General features: G+C 42.9%; 1 protein-coding gene across 1 annotated transcript; it reads left to right on the top strand.

Moving 5' to 3' along the window:
- The first annotated feature begins 143 nt into the window (after positions 1-143).
- POM121 (POM121 transmembrane nucleoporin) lies at positions 144-23842 on the top strand. Its single transcript, XM_004380841.2, has 13 exons — positions 144-700; positions 2139-2354; positions 2675-2833; positions 4497-4577; positions 6084-6255; positions 9169-9260; positions 9919-9992; positions 10488-10609; positions 10771-10873; positions 18002-18178; positions 19075-20682; positions 22541-22663; positions 23103-23842. Exons 1-13 carry the CDS (start codon positions 507-509, stop codon positions 23198-23200), a joined length of 3219 nt encoding a protein of 1072 aa, XP_004380898.2. The 5' UTR covers positions 144-506; the 3' UTR covers positions 23201-23842.
- The last annotated feature ends 308 nt before the right edge of the window (positions 23843-24150 follow it).

Below are 24150 nucleotides of genomic sequence, written 5' to 3' on the forward strand. Positions count from 1 at the left end.
TGCCGAGCAATAGCGTCTAGTCTCACGGTCGCCGCGTCCTAGTCGCCCGCGCAGTGACGCACCAGGCGCGCTGTGACGGAGCGCGCCGCGCGGTGCACGCTGGGATATTTAAGTCTTTTCCGCGGCGCGGAGCCGCGATGTCTCCGGCGGCTGCGGCAGCTGGAGGGGGCGACCGGCGGCGGCCGATAGCGAGTGTCAGGGACGGCCGGGGCGGGAGCTGCGGCGGCCCGGCCGGGGCGGCGCTCCTTGGACTGTCGCTGCTCGGCCTCGTGCTGTACCTGGTGCCGGCGGCGGCTGCGCTAGCCTGGCTGGCTGTGGGGGCTACTGCGGCCTGGTGGGGTCTGAGCCGCGAGCCCCGAGGTTCGCGCGCCTTTTCCTCGCTCGTTCGGAACACTCGGCGTCAGCGAACACTGTTCACTTCGCCTCCGGCAAAGTCGGCGGTAAACGGAAGCCTCCTAGAGCCGCGGACCCTGCTTAAAGGACCCGACCACGCTGAACTGCTCCTCATGGGCAGTTACCTGGGCAAGCCTGGCCCTCCGCAGCCTCCCCCTGCTCAGGACAGCAGGGACCTGCGAGAGAGCCTTGGCCGTCACCCAGCTGCCCGTCCCTCGCAGCCCGCTCACTCGGCCCATCGCGTTCACCACGTTCAGCCCTCTCCCCTTACGCCTCTTTTCCGACCTTCTAGGAGGCTTCCCCACCGGTAAGATTTTCTCCAGATCTCGTCTGTGTAGACTGGCTTTAAATTGAGGACTTGACTTAATATAGATTTTTGTTTCTTTGTTTTCATTAAGTCTAAAGTGGATTCTGTGTGATTTTTGCCCTCTTTAAACACTTAACGGTGTGTGTCAGCGGCCTCATGCCTTCCTCTAACTCTTGGAATGAGGTGTTGTAATGCCAGAGCTATTCCCTTCCCTCTCAATTCTTGAAACCGCCAGAATTTTAGTGTAGTATAGATTTAGCAGGGAAGGTTGGTGGCTCAGTGGTTAAAGCGCTCCGATGACAACTGAAAGGTCGGCGGTTTGAACCCACCAGCCGCTTTGAGGGAGGAAGGTGTGGCAGTCTGCTTCCGTAAAGATTTACAGCCTTGGAAACCCTATGGGGTAGTTCTGCTCTGCCCGGTAGGGTCTCTGTGAGTTGGAATCAACTTAACGGCAGTGGGTTTGGTTTGATTTTGGGGATTGTAGATTTAGCGGAATATTTGATAAACCACTAACATTTCTATTTAGGGTGAAAACATTTTTTTCTTTCGAGTGTAGTCTATAGTATATTTTAGTGTATTTTTGTCTTTGGACCAGTGAAAAACTACATCAGTTAGCAGAACTCGAAGAGTTGTTCCAAAGAATAAAGTTTATGATTGATAAAGATGACCAGATTAAAGAGATTTTTTTTCTTTTTCTTTTTGTTTATTGTTGTAGTTTAAGTGAAGGTTTACGTTTCAAGTTAGTTTCTCGTTCAAAAGTTTATACACACATTGTTATGTGACCCCAACTGCTCTCCCTATACTGTGACAGCACAGTCCTCCTTTCAACCCGATTTCCCATGTCCATTCAACCAGCTCCTAATCCTCTCTGCCTTCTCATCTCACCTCCAGACAGAAGCTGCCCGTTTAGTCTCATGTATCAACTTGAGCTAAGAAAGAAGCACACTTACAGAGACATTTTTATGTAGTCTCAGTAGCTGAGGTGATACAGGAGAATACAAAAATTTGGTGAAAATGTTAGATTCTTGATAAATACATTTACTTGAGAAGATGAACATTTAGGTGTGGAAACTGGTTAAAAATGTTTGGATGTATATTACTGAAGTTTTAGCATAAAAGATTGAAAAGATTCAAGAATTCTTGAAAAGTTCCTCCCTATGCACCCCAACACACACTTGTATTCCATTGTGTGGCCAAGTTTTCCAATTTCCCTTGCAAATTGTTGAAGCCCATTGTAGAGACAGCTGTTAAGCAGCTGCCACTTTCTGCCTTTAGATGGAATGGGGGAATGTTGCCATAGAAATATTGTGTTCTGTGTTAGAAAGAGATTTCAGCTCTCTGAAGAATGTCCAAACCCATGTGGTTGTTTAGCCATTTTAACTTTCTGATATTCTCTTATACTGCTTTGCTTTCATAGTGTGTCTCCCATTCTTTGCAGGGATTGTGGAACTTTACCTAATCGGTTTGTAATAACACCTCGGAGACGATATCCAATCCAGCAGGCTCAATATTCCTTCCTGGGGGTACTTCCCACGGTGTGCTGGAATGGTTACCAGAAGAAGACTGTGCTGTCTGCACGTAATTCCAAGATGGTATGCAGCCCAGTGACAGTGAGAATTGCTCCTCCTGATAGCAAATTGATTCGTTCACCAGTGTGAGTATTATTGTTGAAAGAATAGATTCCATCTTGTGTCCACTTTACTCTTCTATGGTTATTCCTCTGACAACTCTGAATGAAAAAGAGGAAATAACTGTTTATTTGAATGAGAGAAATCCCAAATTCTAGTCATTGAACCTTCTTTTATTTTTATTTTTTGCCCTTGACAGTAGCTTAAGTTGCTAAGGGTAATTTCTGTGAATGTATAAATTATACTTTGCTTGCTAGCTTGGGTTTTGATTTCCCATTACTTACATCTATGCTAAATGTGTGGTAATTAAAATATCTTGATGCTAGACTTCTGATTTTCATTGCAGACCAGAGCAGATAATCAACTCAACACTGTCCTCACCATCAGGTAATATTCCAGACCCATGTGCAAAGGAGACTGTACTGAGTGCCCTCAAGGAGAGGAAGAAAAGAACAGTGGAGGAGGAAGACGAAATATTCTCTGATGGCCAGGAAAATAAAAGAAGGTAACAGGCCCAACAGAGTACTAAACAGCTTCCCTTGTGTACGCCTGGGGATTTGTTAAAATACAGATCATTCCCAAAAAATATACAGAGACTAACTTTAGTTTATGAACCTTCATAGTCCCTTCTCTGGCTTTCATGAAAGAGACTGGTAACAAAGGCATTAATGCTATTCATTTCCTAAGGCACAGGGTAGGTAAATTTTGTAATCTACCTTTTCTATAAGTATTAGAGAGAAGCCAACAAGTATTAGCCGTATCAGCCTCCTACTTTTGATATCCGCATGTTAAATTTTACTTTTGAGAGAGAGTGCTGAAAGTCTTCCCGTCACAATCATGTGTTGTTCATTTATTTGGGTAACTACCAGTTTAAAAGTCATAATTGTGCCAAAGGAAATGCTTGCCAAAGAAAAGTGAAGACTAGAGTATGGTAGATTTATCAGTCATGAGAGTAAAATCCATTTCATTATTTGGTTTATGTGATAACTTAATGGAAGTGCAGTAAACAGTCTGTTTCCCAAGGTTAAGAGATGAGGTTGAAGTGGTAGTCAACATACAGAACTACTTATGGCTTTTCAAGGAATCAGTAAGGATTCCACACTTTTTTAAATTTAACAAATATTTATTGGGCACCCACTATGTGCCAGGGCCTGTTCTAGGTACTGTGGATAGAGCAGTGAATAAAACAAAGTCCCTACCCTCATGGGACTTTCTTGAGGGAGACAGACAACAAAAAACAATAAAATAAACATGATGATTTTATAGACTGTAAGTGTATAGGGAAGGGGTACAAACGGTATATATAACAGGGTAATGAGAAGTGGGCTTCTTTATATATGGTGGTCAAGGAACGGCTCTCTGATGAGACATCAGACTCCACACCTGAAAAATATAACCAGTGCCCCGATTACCTAGACCAGATGGTTCATATCTGACAGTTTCAAAGTTGCCAGCTTTGATACTGTAGATAACAAAATTAAGTAGGGGAAATCTTAATAAATGGGAATACATTATATAGTATAGAAAGATCTGGTAATGGTGACTAGAAATATGACTCACAGTCTGTGGCAGGTGAGCAGTTTAAGCTACTGTCAACTAGCTAAGCAGGAGTGGCAGGGGATGTGGGAATGAAGGGGAAACAACAGCTGTTCTTACAATCCAAATAGGTTTCTCATCTTCTCCAGGGAGGTAATTTTTCTTGACTCCAGTGAGCCTATAACTGAGGATTCTGTATTATCTTTCCCATAATTGGAATAAGCAGTGATCATGTGTCACCTTGCATAGATCTTAAGATTTTTCCCTAACAGACTTGCCATATTAGCCTCTGGAGCACTGTGGGAGTGTGGCTTGGTACTTAAGGATTTTTGTTGTTTATTTTTTTAATTTGTGGGTGGTGTGATGTTAAATTTGTGATTGTAACACTTCAGTGTACAGTTAGCCAATAAAGAATTGATCTACCTGAATAGTTCAAAAGGTCTTGACATATTTCATATTTTCCTTATTATCTGGACAATCTTAGATTAAATTGACCTTTCTGAATCTTAGGGATTTGAAGCAAACTTTTTCTTGTCTAGCTGAACACATGCTCCTTAGAGATATTATAAGGTCCCAGGAATATGAAAATATACTTTAAGAATAAAAAGTTATTGAGAATTTTTTTGTTTCAGGCGCCATGATAGCAGTGAAAGTGGACATTCAGCATTCGAGCCCCTGGTGGCCAATGGAGTCCCCGCTTCTTTTGTACCAAAGTAAGTGAGAGTCCATCTGGATGGGATGGATGTAGACCATCTGGAAAAAGGGTATCACCAGAATGTTGCCATGTAGATTTTCCTCTTTGCTTTTGCATTACTTTATTAGTTCAGGTTGAAATCTTTCAGATGAGGGAGGAGTGTTTTGAGTAACTTAACACAATTAACTACTAATTCCGTTGGATATTTTTATATTAATATGGGTGAAATCTGCTAAGGCTAATCACCAAGTATATAAACAAAGATGGCAAGTTTTGTGCAATAGATAAAATCCAACAATGTGAACTTTAAGATAAATGATAAGTTTCTGGAAACATGATATCAGCATATGAAATTTTATTTGTATTTGAGTTTAAAAATACATTTGAGGAGGAATTAATGGGAGGGAAAGTGGTTCAGAAATATGTGTGAAAAAACTTAGGACAGCTTATATACTTAATTTGAGTCAGCAGTATAGCACTGCCCGAAAGGTTAATGTGCTTCTATTCTGTCGTAACTCAGAGAAGAACAGAGGCCAGCAAGAGGCAGGTAAGGTGTAGTCCTGCTTTACTTCTCTGTCAGACTGTCCATGGAGTATTGTGTGTAGTGTACTGCACTGTAAGAGAGGAGTCATTCCGAGTGAAGCAACTAAGATGTTAAAGGGGTTTGAAACAGCCAGACGGGTGGTGGTGGTGGGTGAGGGTGTTCTGAAGGTATAGAAGTACTAGCCGAAGGAGAAGAACACACCTCAAGGGAAATGAAATAGCGAAGCGCATAATGGTCCCCCAAAAACTGAAGGACTGTCACATGAAAGAGGGAAGACAACTTGTTTGGTTCAGCTCCAAATAGGATCCATAGGTGAAAGTTAGAGGAAGTAAATTTTAATCAAGTATAAGAATAAACTGGTCCCTGGTTGAAATGGATCACTCTTGAGATGGTCAGTTATCTACATTTTAACAGAAGTTGGATGAGTATTCCTCAGGAAAGATGTGTAGGGAATTTCTGTTTCAGTTGGAAGCTTAGAAAAAATGGTTCCTCTTAACTTGGAAATTCTGATTTTTAAAAACAGCTTTATTGAAGTATAATTGATATACAGTAAACTGTACATGTTTAAAGTGTACACTTTGATAGGTTTTGACATGTATATACCTGTGAAACCAGCACAACACAATATAATGAACACATCACATCCATCACCTCAAAAAGTTTCCTCATGCCCCTTAGTGATCCCTCTAGTCCCATCCTGTTCTCCCCACTCCTGTCCCCAAACATCTAATGATCCATTTTCTGTCACTGTAGATTAGTATGCATTTTTTTAAAATGGAACTATGCATTTAATCTTTAAATATTTGGCTTTCCCTTACTGACTTTGTCAGATATATTTAGCTAAATTGTTAACAATAAAATTAAAAGTATATCCTCTTCCCTTCAGTTGTGTTAAGAAAGGGGCCATGACCAGATTGGATGAAGCCTTTAAAGAACGTTGCCTTTAATGACACACCTAACTCTCTTTTTCCCTTTTATTAGACCTGGGTCTCTGAAGAGAGGTTTCCATTCTCAGAGCTCAGAGGACCACTTGAATAAGAGATCCCGCACCTCTTCTATGAGCTCTTTGACCAGCACGTATGCAGTTGGCATCCCCAGCTCTAGCCGCAATGCCATTACCAGTTCCTATAGCTCTACTCGCGGTTTCTCTCAGGTACAGTAGTTTTGTGGTGTGGGAGAAATGGGTTCCCAGGGCTGAATTGGATAGACCAGAATTAATTAATTAGCAAATGTTTACTAACTAATTGCCTTCTATCTGCCAGATGCTGGGATAGTCTCTAAGCTAACAAAACCCTTGAATGATAAGTATAGACCAATAGAATAGATAGAAAGCCCAGAAACAAACTAATGTGTATATGGAAACTTGATACAAGACAGAGAGCTGTTACTGCAGATAAATGGACAAAAGATGAACAATTCAATAAATGGTATTAATTTTATTTAAAAAGTAGATGTATGAGAAACCTGTTTCCTCTAGTGATTTCCAGTTCTTTTCCCATGACTGTTGGCTCATGTCTTTTGCCCCTTTTTCTGAAGGGCTACTGATTTTTCTAATTTTCAAGAGCTTTTCATATATTGGAGAAACATATCCCAAATGAATTAAAGATTTAAATGTGAAATAGACACCATGGAGGAAACCTTAGAGGCTTCTCGTGCATTGCTGGTGGGAGTGTCAGTTGGTACAGTTCTCCAGAGGGCAGTGGGGCAGCAGTTATCGATACTAGAGATGCACATGTCCTTTGATCCAGCAAGTTTACTTTTAGGACTTTATCCTACATGTATGCTTAAAAACGTGTACAAGGATATTGATTGTAGCATTATTTTAATAGAGCAGAATCTTAGAAACAATGTAAATGTACTTTTCAGGGGACTGGTTGAATAACTAAATTACAGTATATCCATAAGGTTAAATACTGTAACTTTTTTTTTTTTGAAGTTGTCAGGGATTTCATTTTAATACTATAACTATTAAAAAGAATAAGGCAGTTTAAAAGGTACAGATGTGGGATGATCTCAAACTTATATAGAAAAGCAAGGTGTAGAACTCTATTGTATATTATCCTATTATTTGTGTTGCTGGTTTCTTTAATCTTTCGATACCCATAGAATAATTTTAGCAAGATATATTAGAGACTGGTAACAACTACTGAAATAGGAGAGAAGCTTACTTTTCACTGTATACTCTTTTTTTGTTGGAATTTGTAACAAGTGCAAGTATTTTCCTATTTTAAAGAAATTTTTAGGTATGGGTAACTGTTGAGTACAAAGCAAAATTCCTCTGCCCTGGCTCACCCAGTTTATATCCCATAGGTACCTATTATTAACGTTTTTTACTGTGTGCACCAATACAGATAATACGCAGAAGTTTGGGTTGTCTGTTTTACACAAATGGAATCATACCATGTGTACCTTTTTGCTTCTTTTCTCTTTTAGTAGTATGTCTTGCCTAGCACTCCATGTCCTGTAATCTACCTTTTTAAATTTTTTTTTTTATTACAGGGTAATGTACGGAAAAACACAAATCATAAGTGTACAGCTCTATGTAACCACTACCTAGGTCAAGTAATAATACATTTTCCACACCCAGAAGCCCTCCTCGTACCCACCCCCAATTACTGCTCTTGCCGTTCTGAATATATAGTTTTCCTGCTTTCAAACTTTATGTACATGGAAACATAGAGTATGCATTCTTTTATGTTTGGCTTCTTTCCCTCAGCATTTTGTTTGTGAGATTTAGCCATGTTGGATGCAGCAGGAGATCATTTGTTTTCATTGCTGTATACCCTTTCATTATATGAATGTACCACAATTAACTTATCCATCCTGCCATTGGACATTTGAGTTTCTGCCTTGAGGCTGTTGTGAATACTGCTGTAGACGCTTTATATAAATCTTTTGGCACACGTGTAAAGTATGCATATGTTCTGTTTAGTAGATGTTGCTGAACAATTTTTTTTAAGTGAATGATCCAATTTATACTCTTCACCAGCAGTATATGAGATTTTGTTCCTGTTTCACATCCTCACTAAATTTGGCATTGCCAGTTTCCTCAATCAGCCATTCTGGTTCATGTGGAGTAATATTTCATTGGGGTTTTATTTTGCATTTCCCTGAATAGTAATGAGGTAGAAGTATGAACTGTTTGTTGGCCTTTTGTATATCCTCTTTTATGAAGTGCCTGTTCAAGTTTCTTGGCTTTTTTCTATTAGGCTGTCTTTCTTTTTTTCGTGATTGTGTAAGTTTGTTACATACTCTAGATACAAGCCCTCTGTCAGTTACATGTGTTCCATGAACTCTTATTAAACATTATTGTCTTCCTCTTTGTGCTTACATGATGCAGCTGACGATTACTGGGTGAGAAATCACCAGAAGTTTTTCAGTATGAAAAAGTCTAAGATAAGAGCTTAGTATATTTGTAATTAGGCTAAAGAGTTAAAGAAAATATTGGTAGAATGCTTGCTCTCTGTCAGTTACTTTGCTGTTAGGTCCTTTTGAAGGATGCAGAGATAAAACAGACCATCTCTGCCATCAAGGGACTCTACCTGGTAGAAGAGACAAACGTATGGATAATTCACCTATAATAATAAATACCATAGATGTTCAAGGTGTCATAAATATCACCACAGCATATAGTTTTGGAAAATAAAATTAGTAAAGTAGATCTGAAAGTTTAATGAATGCAAGACTGAATAAGTTTATTGGCTTATCTTCACTGAAACGATTTCTTAATTTCATTGTTTCCATGGACAATATAGACTTGTATGCATCATATCACTATAGCATTAGTGATTGTAACTTTCTACTTTTTAATATATGCAAAAAGTACATCATTCCTTCTACATTTATTAGTTAGCATCTCATTACTTTTGTAGACATTTTTTTTTTTTTTCTGTTCACATAATTAGTATCAGCAACTATCATTCTTTGCAGGGGTCTTCCTTCACAAAGAAACATTGTTAATTATTTAAAAAGAGACCTAACATGCAGTGATGAATAGAGAACCACAAAATTATGTTGAAGGTCAGATGCTAAATTATCAACATGTTACTTTTTCTTTGACTTTTAGCTATGGAAGAGAAGTGGTCCCAGTTCATCACCCTTCTCTAGCCCAGCCTCATCCCGCTCTCAGACACCAGAGAGACCAGTGAAGAAAGTAAGGTAATCAGCATTCTCCCCCAGCTATTGTTTGCTGAATCGACTAATGGGAGGTCAGGAAAGGAGGGACATTTACTTGGCTCTTAGGCTTTGTACTACTCTAACTTGGAGAATCAAAATAATTAAGATCTAGGAAAAGGACAGTAAAATACCAACATGAGTTGCTCTCCTCTCTTGCCATTCTTGCAAGCTGGCTGTAGAGGCTTCTGACGCCCTTCCTCATGCTCCAGCATGAGTTATTGGGTGTAAGAGTTGAAGCCACACAGTGGACGGTAGCCTTCATGTTCTTGACTCTAGCTGACCCTCTAGGTACTTAGAGTCTGGTAGAACTCCACCTTCTTAGGGGTCATATCTATATTTAGAGCTCCCAGGAACTTGTCAGGTTATACATAAGGTTTTGAAGATTATTGTTTTGTGGTTGTTTTAATTCATAAAGGTTTTTCCATGGCTTCTATGAGCTACCTCTCTTCACATCTGTGTAGGAATTTTTGTTTGACTTCTTTTAACTCATGTTTGTTTATTGTTTTTCCTAACATACTGAGATCTGAAATCAGGGTTGTTCTAGGCCTTGGGCACTTCGTCATTAGGAGAGTCCAGGAAGTTATCAACTACTTTTATCAGGAAGTCTTTTTAAGCTTAATTCTGCCTTTTTTCCTTATAGAGAAGAGGAGCTTCATCATCATTCTAGTTCTTCAACCCCACTGATAACAGATAAGGAGTCCCAGGGAGAAAAGGGTAAGTTGATGAACAAGCAAGAGTGGTTTGTGTTGGTAAAGGTATTTATGGAACTATATAGACTAAGACCTATTCTAAAATATTTGTTGAGCAGTGCTTTAATCTAGGGCATGATAGATACAGAGAGAGAAGTTTCTGTCCTGCAGAAGTTTATAGCTCAATAAGGGAGAGTGGTAACACAGACAAATACAGTCTAACATAGGATAACTGTGAGACAGAGATAAGCTCAGTTTGAGCTATCTGTGAGTGGTCCAGGTAATTATTGTCCAGTAAGCAGTTGTAAGTGTGCCTTTGAAGCAGTTATCTGTTTTTGTCCTCTTGACTGTTAGCAGTAATCTTGCAAACACCATCTAAGAGCCCAAACCATGGAAGATAGAAACTACATCTTTTCAGAGATACCCAATGAAAACTCAGTGTTAAAAACCAGATGGATAGACAAAAGCATCCATTTTGGAAGAGAGAAGGAAGAAAATAAGTCTATATTTCTTTTCTTAGTTGCAGATACAACCACATGGAAGAAACAAACCTTGAATACCCCATCTACATCGGGCAGCTCTGGGCAGCGTAAAAGGAAGATTCAGCTGCTGCCCTGTAGGCGAGGGGACCAGCTAACCTTGGTATGGTCTCATCCGTCTGCCCCTCCCCACCCCGGCTTAGCTCTCCTAAGTCTTAACCACTGAACTTTTAGAAACCTGAGGACATACTATTCTTAGAAAGGCTGAGTACAGGTTTCTTCCAGTTTCTTTTGATTGACCTGACTTCCTTTTCTTTTTGGTAGCCTCCACCTCCCCAGCTTGGTTATTCGATAACTGCTGAAGACCTAGACTTGGAAAAGAAAACATCATTACAGTGGTTTAACAAAGTCTTGGAGGATAAGACGGGTAAGGAATGTATAGATCAACTTCACACCCCAGATAGTTTCTTTCCTTTGGTTTTAATTTTAGTTTTTTAAAAAAACGGTTACTCTGGGAAAAATCCAGGAACAGTTCCACGTTTTCTTTTGGTTTTTCTCATCTGAAAACCCATTTGGGTTTTTATTGATGCCTGGAAAACAGTGAACATTGAGGTTGAGGGAAAGCATGTCTAGATGAGTTATTCTGATACCCTGACTATCCCTGTGCCCTGATATGCCATCTGAAAAGAATCCTCAAACCCCATATATGATAGACCCCGAAAGAAAGTCACTAAGACATAACATAATCACACTTGCCAAAGACAAAGAAAGAATGATGAGAGCAGTACAAGAAAAACAAAAGTCACTTACAAAGGGGAAACAATAAGAGTAAGCTCTGATTACTCAGCAGAAACTATGCAGGCAAGAAGGCAATGGGATGACCGATATAAAACCTTAAAAGAAAAAAACTGCCAACCAATAATAATATATCCTGCAAAACTCTCTCAAACACAATAGCAAAATTAGGACATTTCCAGATAAACAGAAATTGGGAAATTCATAAAAACCAAACCAGACTGATAAGAAATATTAAAGGGAGCCCTTCAGTTAGAGAACCAACAACATCAGACAACAACTGGAGTCTAGGACAGCAACAGTCAGATACCAAACTAGGTAAAGAACTGTCAATAATAAAGCTAAAAGACATAAAACGGAAACAGAGACGTCAGTGTGTAAATGACAACAATGTAAAACAGTAAAAGGGGAAATAAACAGTGTAGGTATAGAACTTACAAATGGAGAGGAAGTCAAGGGGATATCAAGTAATAAAAGACTGGTTCAAATTTAGGAAGATAAGGGTAAATTTCAGTGTAACCACAAAGAAAGTTAACATAATCTGCTCATCAAACTAAAAAAGAAAACCATAAAGTCTCAGTAAACACAAAATCTATAATAACAAAAGAAAAGCCACAAACAAAAGGAACTTAACACAGGAAAGTAAGAGGAACAAAGAAAACATCAGCACCACAAAAAAAACACAACAATATGACAGCAGTAAACTCACACCTACTGATAATCGCACTAAATGTTAATGGCTTAAGTACGCTTGTAAAGAGAGTGGCGGAATGGATAAAAAAGCACAACCCATCAATTTTCTGTCTACAAGAGACACACCTTAAGACACAAAGACATAAACATATTAAAAATCGAAGGATGGAAAAAATATATCAAGCAAACAGTAACCAAAAGAGAGCAAGAATGGCAGTACTAATCTCAGATAAAATAGACTTTAAGGAAAAGTCCACCATAAAAGATAAGGACATTATATAATGATGAAAGGGACAATCCACCAAGAAGATACTACCTTAATAAATATCTACCCATCAATGACAGGGGTCCAAAATACATAAACTAACAGCAGTGGAAACAGAAATAGACGGTTCCAAAATAATAGTAGGGAGACTTCAACAGACCACTCTCGGTAAAGGACGGAACATCTAGAGAGAAACTCGACAAAGATAAAGAAGATCTAAAGGCCGCAATTAACTAACTTGACCTCATAGACATACATAGAACACTCCACGCATCAGCGGCAAAGTATACATTCCTTTCCAATGCACATGGAACATTCTCCAGAATAGACTACATTTTAGGCAACAAAGCAACCCTCAATAAAATCCAAAACATCAAAATATAGTATAAAGCATTCTCTCTGATCACAGCACAATAAAAGTAAAAATAACAGGAAGAGCAAGAGAAAAAAATCAAATACATGGAAACTGAATAACACCTTGCGTAAAAACAGCTGGTTAATAGAAGAAATCAAAGAGGGAATAAAAAATTCCTAGAATCAAATGAGAATAAAAACACATACCAGAACCTTTGGGACACAGGAAAGGCAGTGCTCAGAGGTCAGTTTATAGCAATAAACACATCAAAAAAGAAGAAAGAGCCAAAATCAAAACATTAGCCCTAAAACCCGAACAAATAGAGAACAGCAAAAGAAGCCCACAACCACCAGACGAAAGGGAATAACAAAGATTAGAGCAGAAATAAATAGAGAACAGAAAAACAATAGAAACAATCAACAAGACCAAAAGTTGGTTCTTTGAAGAGATCAACAAGGTCAACAAACCATTGGTCAAACTGACAAAAGCAGGAGAGGAAGCAAATAACCCAAATAAGAAATGAGATGGGGGTCATGACAAACAGACACAACTGAAATAAAAAGGATCATAACAATACTAGAAAAATTGTACTCCAACAAATTTGAGAAACTAGAGGAAATGGACAAATGTCTAGAAACACACTACCTACATAAATTAACACAAGCAGAGATAGGAAATCTGAACAGACCCATAGCAAGAGATTGAAGGGATAATAAAAAAAAAACTTCCAACAAAAATAAGTCTTGGCCTGGATGGCTTCACTGGAGAATCAGACATTCTGAGAAGAGCTCACACCACGACTACTAAAACTATTTCAGATCATAGAGGAGGAATACTCCTGAATTCATTGTATGAAGCTAGCATAACCCTGATACCAAAGACAGGCAGAGACACCACAAAAAAGGAAAATTACAGATCAGTATCATTCATGAATATAGATGTAAAAATTCTCAACAAAATTCTAGTCAGTAGAATTAAGTATCATATCAAAAAAATAATACAAAACCACAAGCAAGTAGGATTCATGCCAGGTATGCAAGGATGGTTCAGCATTAGAAAATCAATCAACGTAATCTACCACCTAACTAGAACAAAAGAAAAGAACCACATGATCATCTCAATCAGTGCAGAAAAGGCATTTGATAAAGTCCAACACCCATTCCTGATAGAAACTCTCAGCAAAGTAGGGATAGAAAGGAAATTCCTCAACGTGATAAAGGGCATCTATACAAAACCAATAGCCAACGTCATTCTCAATGGAGGCTGAAAGCATTCCCCTGAGGAGAGGAACAAGACAAGGATGCCCTTTGTCACGACTCCTGTTTCACATTGTGCTGGAAGCCCTAGCTAGAGCAATAAGGCAAGAAAGAAAGGGTGTCCAAGTTGAAAAGAAGTAAAACTATCACTATTCACAGATGATGCGACCCTGTGCATAGAGAACCCCAAAGATGCCCACAGGAAAACTACTGGAACTAACAGATTCAGCAGAGTAGCAGAACACAAGATCAGCATACAGAAATCACTTGGATTCTTGTACATCAACAAAGAGAACTTCAAAAAGGAAATCAGGAAAATAATACCATTTATAATAGCTCCTAAAAAGATAAAGTACTTAGGAATAAATACAGCCAGAGACATAAAATATGTATACAAAGAAAACTACAAAACACTATTACAGAAAACCGGAAGAGACCTACATAAATGGAAAAAACACCATGCTCATAGATAGTGTCTTAGTGTAAAAACAGCATGGGGGAAGTGTCTGATCTCCTCTGTCTTCCCAAGGGGGAAGGAGAATCAAGATCAGCAGTCCAAGGCTGATTCCTATGAGGTGGAGGTCAGACATTGTTCCTCTCTGCCGTCTTTAGCAGTTCTGGCACGAACTGTCCCTCCCATGGCACTCTACTTCTCTGCTGCAGAGTTTGATAATTCATTGCAGTGGCCACACAGAACTCACAGATGATAATCATGATTAAGGGGTTTATTAGAGAAGTAACAGGTTACAGTTCAGGCTCAGGAACACTCAGGATACAGCTCTTCCATCAGGACAGCCTCTTTTCACCTGTGCTCGCAGGCATATCTCTTTCTGGCCCTAGGCCTCTGCCCTACTCAGGGAAGTGTTACAAAGCTCTTTTAGCCCCTGCCAGTAAATCTCCAGAGGCACGCCAGGCACTCGGCTTTCTCACTCTGTGGGCGGGGAAGCCCACCACTCCATCTCCTGCTGCCATGTCTCTGCTGCAGCTTCTCACTGCCTTCAGTGTTACAGAGCTCTCTCTGTCTCCTAGTTCCAGGAGTTTCTCAGCACAGGAATCGTGGGTCCAAAGGATGTGCTTGCTCCTGGCTATTCTTCCTTGGTGGTGATGGGATCCTCTCCCTCGTGCCTCTCAGATGGCTCACCTCAAGCCCAGAGTATGGCAGAACTGACCAGTCCCCTTGTTAGGCTACAATTATCCTATCTGCACAGTCCTACCCAATCACTTGGGTGGGAGTTACAAGACCATGGCAAGAAAGGCCACACAAAAGCGACCCATCGCACTGCATTTAGTAATCTAGTGCTGCTATAACAGAAATACCTCAAGTGGGTGGCTTTAACTACAGAAATTTATTTTCTCACAACCTAGGAAGCTAGAAGTCAAAACTCAGGGCCCCAGCCCCAGGGGAAGGCTTTCTCTTTCTGTTGACTCCAGGTGAAGGTCCTTGGCATCAGTCTTCCCATGGTCTAAGACCTCAGCTCAGGGACACCAGGTCCAAAGGGCACACTCCAGTCCTGGTTCTTTATTCTTGGTAGTAGGAAGTCCTTCTCTGCTCACATCTCTCTTTTATATCTCAAAAGAGATTGACTGAAGATACAACCTAATCCTGTAGATCAAGTCTGGCCTCATTAGCGTAACTGCCTCTAATCCAAACTCGTTAACATCATAGAGGTTAGGTAAAACACATAGGAAAATTAGATCACAAAATGGAGGACAACCACATAATACTGGGAATCATGGCCTAGCCAGGTTGACACACAGTTTTGGGGGACACAGTTCAATCCATAACAGATAGGAGCACTCAGCGCTGTGAAAATGTCAGTTCTACCCAAAGCAATCAACAGATATACCAACAGCATTCTTTAACAAGATGGAAAAACTAATCACTATAAAGAAAGGAAAGAGGCCCAAGATAAGCAAAGCATTATTGAAGAAAAAGAACGAAGTAGGAGGCCTCACACTACCTGATCTCAGAACCTGCTATATAGCTACAGTAGTCAAAACAGCCTGGTACTGGTAAAACTACAGACACGCAGACCAGTGGAACAGAATCGAGAACCCAGATGTAAATCCATCTATCTTTGGTCAGCTGATCTTCAACAAAGGACCAAAGTCCATTAAATGGGCGAAGGACAGTCTTTTTAACAAATGGTGCTGACAGAACTGAATGTCCATCTGTAAAAAAAAATGAAGCAGGACCCAACCCTCACAACATACACGAAAACTAACTCAAAATGGATTAAAGACCTAAATATAAAACCTAAAATGATAAAAATCATGGAATAAAAAATAGGGACAACACTAGGAGCCCTAATACATGGCATAAAGAGAATACAAACCGTAACTAACAGTACAAACCCCAGAAGATAAAACTAGACAACTGGGAGCTCCTAAAAATTAAACACGTATGCTCATCAAAAAACTTCACCGAAACAGTAGAAAGAGAACCTACAGACTAGGAAAAAGTTGTTGACTATAACATACCCAACAAGGGTTTAATCTCTAAATCTGTAAAATAAATCATGTCAACAACAAACATGTAATTAAAAAATGGACAAAGGAGATGAACAGACACGTTACCAAAGAAGACATTCAGGCCCCTAAAATCACATGAGGAAATGCTCGGGATCTCTAGCCGTTGGAGAAATGCAAATCAAAACCACAGTGAGATACCGTCTCACCCAGACGTCACTGGCACTAATCGAAAAACAGAAAACAAATGTTGAAGAGGTTGTAGGGAGATTGAAACTCTTATGCACTGCTGGTGGGACTGTAAAATGGTACAACCACTTTGGAAAATGATATGGCGCTTCCTTAAAAAGCCAGAAATAGAAATACTGTACAATCCAGCAATCCCACTCCTAGGAATATATCCTACAGAAATAAGAGCCGTCACACGAATAGACATATGCACACCCATGTTCACTGCAGCATTGTTCACAATAGCAAAAAGATAGAAACAACCTAAGTGCCCATTAACAGATAAATGGATAAACAAATTATAGTATATACGTACAATGGAATATTACACAAAGATAACAGTGATGAATCCAAGAAGCATCTCACAACATGGATATATCTGGAGGCATTATGCTAAGTGAAATAAGTCAATCACTAAAAGACAAATACTGTATGAGACCACTATTATAAAAACTCAAGAAAAGGTTTACGCACAGAAAAGAACGATCTTTGATGGTTACAAGGGAGACTAGGGTTGGAAAGGGGAACTCAATAACTAGATGGTAGACAAGTGTTACCTTTGGTGAAGGGAAAGACAACACACAGTATAGGAGAAGTCAGCACAGCTTGACCAAGGCAAAATCATAGAAGCTTCCTAGATACATCCAGACACCTTGAGGGACCGAACTACTGGGGCTAAGGGCTGGGGACCGTAATCTCGGGACATCTAAGTCAACTGGCATAACATAGTTCACTCAGAAAATGTTCTACATCCTACTTTGGTGGGTAGTGTCTGGGGTCTTAAAAGCTTGTGAGTGGCCATCTAAGATACATCTATTGGTCCCATCATGTTTGGAGCAAAGGAGAATTAAGAAAGCCAAAGACACAAGGAAAATATTCATCCAAATGACTGATGGACCAAGTGAATCACAGCTTCCAGCAGCCTGAGACCAGAAGAATTAGATGGTGCCTGGCTACCACCACCGACTCCTCTGACAGGGATCACAATAGAAGGTCCCAGACAGAGCAGGAGAAAAATGTAGAACAAAATTCAAAAAGAGACCACACTTACTGCTCTGACACAGACTGGAGGAACCCCTGAAACTGTGGTCCCCGGACACCCTGCTAACTCAAAACTGAAGCCACTTCCAAAGTCCACCCTCAGCCAAAGATTAGACAGACCTGTAAAACAACAACACGTGAGGAATATGCTTCTTAGATCAGTCAAGTATACGAGACCAAATGGGTAACATCTGCCCAAAAGCAAAGACAAGAAGGCAGAAAGGGACAGGAAAACTAGACGTATGGACACAGAGAACTCAGGGTGGAAGGGGAGCAGGGACGAGTGCTGACACATCGTGGGGATTGCATCCACTTTCACAAAACAATTTGTATATAAATTTTTGAATGAGAAACTAATTTGCGCCCTAAACTTTCACTAAAACACAATAAAATTTTTTAAAAAAAGAATCTCTAAACAAGGGCGGAGAGTTTAATCTTTTCATTCTTCCGTAGATGCTGCCTCAAACTCTGTCACTGAGAACGCACCTGCCCCTCAGCCTTCTTTACCTGTCGCCCTGCCTGCTGCTGCGACTGCTTCCTCGCCGCCCCCCATCCCAGCCCCAGGCACTAACCCACGGCTAGAGAGCCTGAAGGAGATGCAGGATGCCCCAGGCCCACCGTCCTTTCCAGGTGAGTGGGTGAGGTTCCCTTTGAAGCGTGGGATGATAGCGACGTTTGTCTAGGTTGAAGTAAAAGCATTATGCCTATGAGTCGCTGGAAATAGTTCTGAAGGTTGAACCTACCCTGGCTTACCAAACCTGAGCTGGGCAAGCTTAAAAATCTTAGAATTCTCTAGTCAGGAAATTTTAGGGAAGGTGGAATGTGACACGCAAAGCTAGAAAAATGCAGCTTAGTTTTGGTGGTCAAATGGCTCTTGATTTGAAACCTAATCCCTTGGTTGCTGAGCCTGAGCCTTGCTGTCCTCACCTGTTAAGTGAGAATCATGCTTTTCCAGTGAGATTTCTGTGAAATGTAGATGTGCTAACAAGATTAAGATGTCTTGTTGTATGGTTATGAGACTACAGGCACAGAACAACACTGATTTTCTCGGTGGGTTTCTAAGGGTGTGTTGGCTGTTCCAGCTGTGTGCCCCCACATACACCTCTGTCAGCAAACCTTGTCACGTAGTGGTGTGGGGTACGTGTCAGCCCCTCCTCGCGCAGAAATGATCTCATTCGTGGGTGTGTATTAGCTCGTGGCAGGTGAACATAGTAAATCTTCATTAGATGAGTAAGGTGTATCTAGAGAAGTGACTGGATGTAAGAGTTCAGGTGATGGAATTTTCCTCAGGTTTCATACAGTTAACCCATGATTAGGCCAGCTTTTATCCTTTCTTTCTTACGATCTGTGAAGAGCGGAAATGTTATTTTGATTTGCTTTAAGGGCCAGTGTCATAGATTTAGTCATACTTGTTGACTAACCCTTGGGTCCCTAGCACTGTGCTAGGCATGGAGAGGATATAAAAATACTGAATACCATCAGGTTTCAAGTACTCAGAATTCTCAGTAAATCCCTCTTTTTTGCAGAATCTGCTGGAGTGGCAACCACTGTGGCCCATTTGCCTCTAAAGACACCCAGTCTTCTGACCCATCTTGGGGCTTCACAGTCAGGAACCGCTTCAGACTCAAAATCCACAGCCACTTTCCCAGAGCTGATCCCTTATTCCACAGTACCAGTCGCTGACATCATTAAGTCACCTCCGACCCTCCAGGCTGAGACATCTGCCAAATCTCAAGCCCCATCTGCCCCATCCTCCACTCCCAAGCCCAGTATTCTGTTTGGAATGCTGAGCTCCCCAACTTCTAACCCTTCTGCAGCTTCTGATGTGTCTTCAGAATCTCCCATGTTCAAGCCCATTTTTGGAGCCCCACCTAAAAGCGAGAGTGAAGGCCCCTTGCCTGCTAATCCTTCAGTCACAACTGCAGCATCTTCCAGCTCGGCCCTCCCTGTGATTCCTAGTACCTCAACCCCCACTTTCAAGCCTGTCTTTGGCAGCATGGGGTCACCAATGTCTGTACCCTTGTCAACTCCTTTCTCCTTCAAGCAAACAACTACTCCGACCACAACCACAACCGCTCCTCTCTTCACTGGCCTGTCCAGTGCCACCTCTGCAGTGGCTTCCATCACCACAGCCAGTACGTCCACAGACTCGGCCTCGAAGCCTGCTTTCGGCTTTGGTGTAAACAGTGTGACTAGCACCATGAGCAGCGTGGCTAATACCACTTCCACTTCCCAGCCTTTCCTCTTCGGGGCCCCCCCTGCCTCTGGTGCCAGCTTTACCCCAGCCCTGGGCTCCATGTTCCAGTTTGGCAAGCCTCCTGCCATGGCTCCTTCAGCAACAGTCAGCACCTTTGGCCCATCCCTTCCCGGTGCTGTTCAGACAGCCCCTAGCAGCAGTACCACCAGCTTTAGTGGTTTCGGCAGCGCCCTTACAGCCTCAGCCCCAGTTACCAGCAGCCAGCCTACGATCACGTTCAGTAGCACCACCACCCCAGCATTCAACATTCCCTTTGGTTCAAGCACCAAGCCCCCTCCCCCATCATATCCAGGAGCTAACCCCCAGCCCACATTCGGGGCCACTGGTGTGCAGCAGCCGGGACCCACCAAGCCAGCCCCTGGCCCAAGCTTTGGCAGCTCTTTCGCTTTTGGAAACTCTGCATCCCCGGTGCCGGCCCCCACTGGGCCAGCCGCTGGCAGCACCAGAAAAGCGGCTCAAAGCAGCGTGACAGCCCTGACCACCACCTTTGGCACCCCTGCCAGTGCCCAGCCAGCCTTTGGCAGCAGCACAGCTATCTTCTCCTTCGGGGCAGCTGCCACCACCGGCTTTGGGGCTGCAACCCAGACCAGCAGTGGGACCAGTAGCTTGGTGTTTGCCGGCACCACACAGTTGCCCTTCACGTTTGGGGGATCAGCAGCACCAACTGGCAGTGGGGGCTTGGGGATCAGTGTGGCTACCCCAGGCACCAGCTCCACCTCTGGAGCATTCAGCTTTGGAGTGGGACAGAGTGGGACCACTGGCACCACAGCCCCTTTTGGGGGAGGCTTGAGTCAGAACACCTTGGGCACACCCAGCCAGAGCACGCCCTTTGCCTTCAGTGTGGCCAGCACACCTGAGAGCAAACCTGTGTTTGGAGGTGAGTTTGGGAATGGATTTGGGCTGGTGTGTCGCACTGTTTTAAGTGCTGGCACAGTGTATTACTCTTGTGGGGCTTACATTATAGTTGTGGGGAGGCAAACATTGAATGTAAAAGCAAAGTGTCAGGTGGTGATAAAATATTTTGGTAAAAGAGGTAAGTAATGACCGTGGAGGAGCTATTAAGGATTTAAGTGGTCAAGGATAGGCTTTTCTGAGGCAGTAACCACTTTTATGCTGAAACTGTATTTGTGACAAGGGGCTGGGAGTATTGGGGGAGGAAGGGGGTCGTGCTGAGAGCGAGTATTGTCGGTACGGGATAGTGCGAGAGCGCAAAGGCAGAGAAACAAGCTTGGAATGTTCATAAACAGAAAAGGTAAGTGTGGCGCTGGAGGTTTAAAGATGGGGGAAGTGGTATAAAATGATGAGAGGCAGGCAGAGTTGAAGATCATTCATGGGCAGGGTTAAGTGTTTGAATATTAAGTATTAAGGGAAATCACTGTAGGATTTCAAGCAGAAGAAGAATGTGCTCTTCACCATGTGGAAGATGACCTATAAGGAGTTTTGACCCTGACAATTTCTACTTTCTTTGCTGGTATGAGGGAAGATCTTGGGGAGTGGTTTAGGCTGAAATGTATAAAAGGAGGACCTCTTGAGAGAGTCATTTTGAAGAGTGGGAAAAGGGACATATTAAGAAAGTGTCGTGGAATTGCCAGGCAGTTTTGAGGCCTAGAAAATTGTGATTATGGATTTGAAGTTAAGCTCATCGGCACGGTTATGTGTTTTTCCCCAGGTATGTTCATTTGTTGAGGTGTAGACCTAAGAAGTGCATAGCTGGTAAACGCCAACCTGTTTAAACTCAGACAAGTATAGCAGGAGGGAACGGTGGGCTGGAGGCCTTGATGAGGTTGAAGAAATGCAGGAGTGGGAGCACTTGACAAAAATGACCATGGGGGAGGGTGGCACAGGTGGGTAGAGGGAAGAATGACCATGGGGGAGGTTGGCACTGGTGGGGTAGAGGGAAATCTCTTCGGTGCATTGAGGTCAGGGGACCAAGCGGGTAAGTCGTCCTCACAGATGTTGAAGTCACCAAGCGTGGTGATGGGGTGGAGAAATGAGAGTGACACAGCTGTTGATAGATGACATTAATAAGGAAAAGGAGCTGAGTATAATAAAGTCAGCTAGTCTGAACTATGAAGGGCTGAGGTATTTAAAAGAGGAGGGAAGAGAAATGGTTTGGAAGCAGTATCAGGGAGCAGCCTGCCCTTGAGAACGGACTGGAGGAGAAGCAGTATCAGCACACAGCCAGCATTCAGTTACAGGGTGGGGAGGGAGCTGGCCAGTGACTGGGTTCCAAGGGTACCATGGGAAGATGAGGGGACCAATGGAGTGGTGTGGTGGTGAGAATTTGGGGGAAGCCTCAGGCTTCTAGATGAGAGGGAACAGGTAAACAGGAAGAAGCAGTCTAATGAAATTAGTCCTGATGGAAGAAGGTAGGTAACTTGGTCAAGCTGCAAAGTGGGGGTCTACAGGATGTTCCCCTCCGCAGCACCCAGTGTACGGCGGCCAGGGAATGCATAGTTGCCTGCTCCTCGGGTGGCCAGGAGAAGGCGGCACTGTGGGCTTTTTCTCTGCTGCAGCCCAGCAGTGAGCAGTCTCGCCTGGAGACCAGGCTTAATTATCTCATGCAGCTTCTCATGGTGGAGTGAACAGGAACAGCGTGCAGGGCTCAGGTATCCTTATGACCAGGGAAATGGCTCTGTGGAGCACAAGTCTCCACCTAAAATTCTTTGCTGTCTGCTTTGATGCCTATGCTTACTGGCCTGCTCTCTACAGCTGTCTGCTGTCTCTCATTCTAGGCACTTCCACACCCACCTTTGGTCAGAACCTGCCCGCGCCTGGAGTGGGCACATCAGGCAGCAGCCTCTCATTTGGGGGGTCTTCAGCACCCGCCCAAGGCTTTGTTGGAGTCGGACCTTTCGGTAAGCATCAAGTCCCTCAGAGGAGGGATTGAGGTAGCAGGTCCCTGGCTCTGCAGCCCTATGGAGAAGAGCAGGCTGCTAAGCAGGGGAGATGTGGTCAGGTGGGAGTTGTGCACAACCCAGGTATGAAGTTGGACAGCAGAGATCAGAGAGAGAGGAGCCATCTTGGGTAGAAGTTCCCAGACCACTAGGGAAGCCAGGTAAAAGTGGGTTCCTGGTCCTCTCAACTCCCCAACTGTCTGGTATGTGATTCTGGGATTTTGCATTTTAAATAGCTCCTCCCTCCTCCCCAAAAGAAGTGATTCTGATGCAGCTTGAGAATCCCTCTTCAAGCACCTAGTGTTTGTTCTGTTGTTTGCCTGACTGCAAAGCTTGGGGCACCCAGAGAAATGTTCTCAGGTAGCAGCTGTCCTGATGAGACATTGTTGAATCTTTCCAGGCTCAGCGGCTCCTTCATTTTCCATTGGTGCGGGATCCAAGACCCCGGGGGCGCGACAGCGACTGCAGGCCCGAAGGCAGCACACCCGCAAGAAATAGCCTTTGACCCTTGTCCCCATTCCCCACCCCTGCCCAAATCTGAACTTCTGCACCTGCTGGAAAGAGCCTCTGCCCCTTTTAGTCCCAAAAAGTAAACCTACCCCAGATCTCTGGCTTCCACCACCAAGAAGGTGTAGTGGCAACTTTGGGGGCCCTTTCCCTCCTTGAGGAAGCACAGGCCTCTGGCCTCCTGAGGGAGCGGGGAACCAGGGTGTAGCAGAGCAGATGCCAACACCTCTGCTTGAACAGTTCTATCAGTGAGGCTAGAGAACTAAAGAAACACCTGTACATATTGTCCATTCCTTCCCTGACTCATTTAGTGCATATATCAGACGGCCTCCCTGCCTGCTTTCTCCCTGAGAGCCATCTTTGTTAGAGGGTAGAAGGTACAGCCCTTGCCCACTTGCATCTCTGTGGGTATGCATTTGATGGGGTTGGGGAAGCGGATGATCCCTGAAGCTTTACCTTGCTTGGCTTGGCTGTAAGCAGTTCTCTTCCTCTGGTCCCTCTAGGGGACTTTGTTTCCCCGTATCTTGCTGCTTTGTCCCTCACCAGTTCCTTGCAGGATCAATCCCTTTTAAAAAGATCTTGAACCTAGCTTTGCCTTGGAGATCTCAGTGGGTGCTGCTCCTGCTCTTCCACTTCCTCCTACCGAGCCCTCTCTGCCAGTTTGGCCCCTAAAAGCTTAGTGGCTCAAGACTGTTAGCCTGGCAGACCCAGAGGTGATGAGCCCCTCCCTCCAGGAGAGGGAAGCTCTCAGATCAGCTTTCCTCTGGCCGTGGGGCAGGCAGGATGCCCACTGCTGCTTTCAGTTACCTCCTCCCCTTCGTGTGTTTGCCTCACTGGGCCCTCACTGCCCTGGGGTTGTACGTTTAAAGCCTCGTCTTGTGTTACTGTCCGATACTCATGTCTGTTGCTCTTTGAATCGAGTTTGGAGGAAGAACTGAATT

Source organism: Trichechus manatus, unplaced genomic scaffold, assembly GCF_000243295.1.
Source record: "Trichechus manatus latirostris isolate Lorelei unplaced genomic scaffold, TriManLat1.0 scaffold00077, whole genome shotgun sequence".
Lineage (NCBI taxonomy): Eukaryota > Metazoa > Chordata > Mammalia > Sirenia > Trichechidae > Trichechus > Trichechus manatus.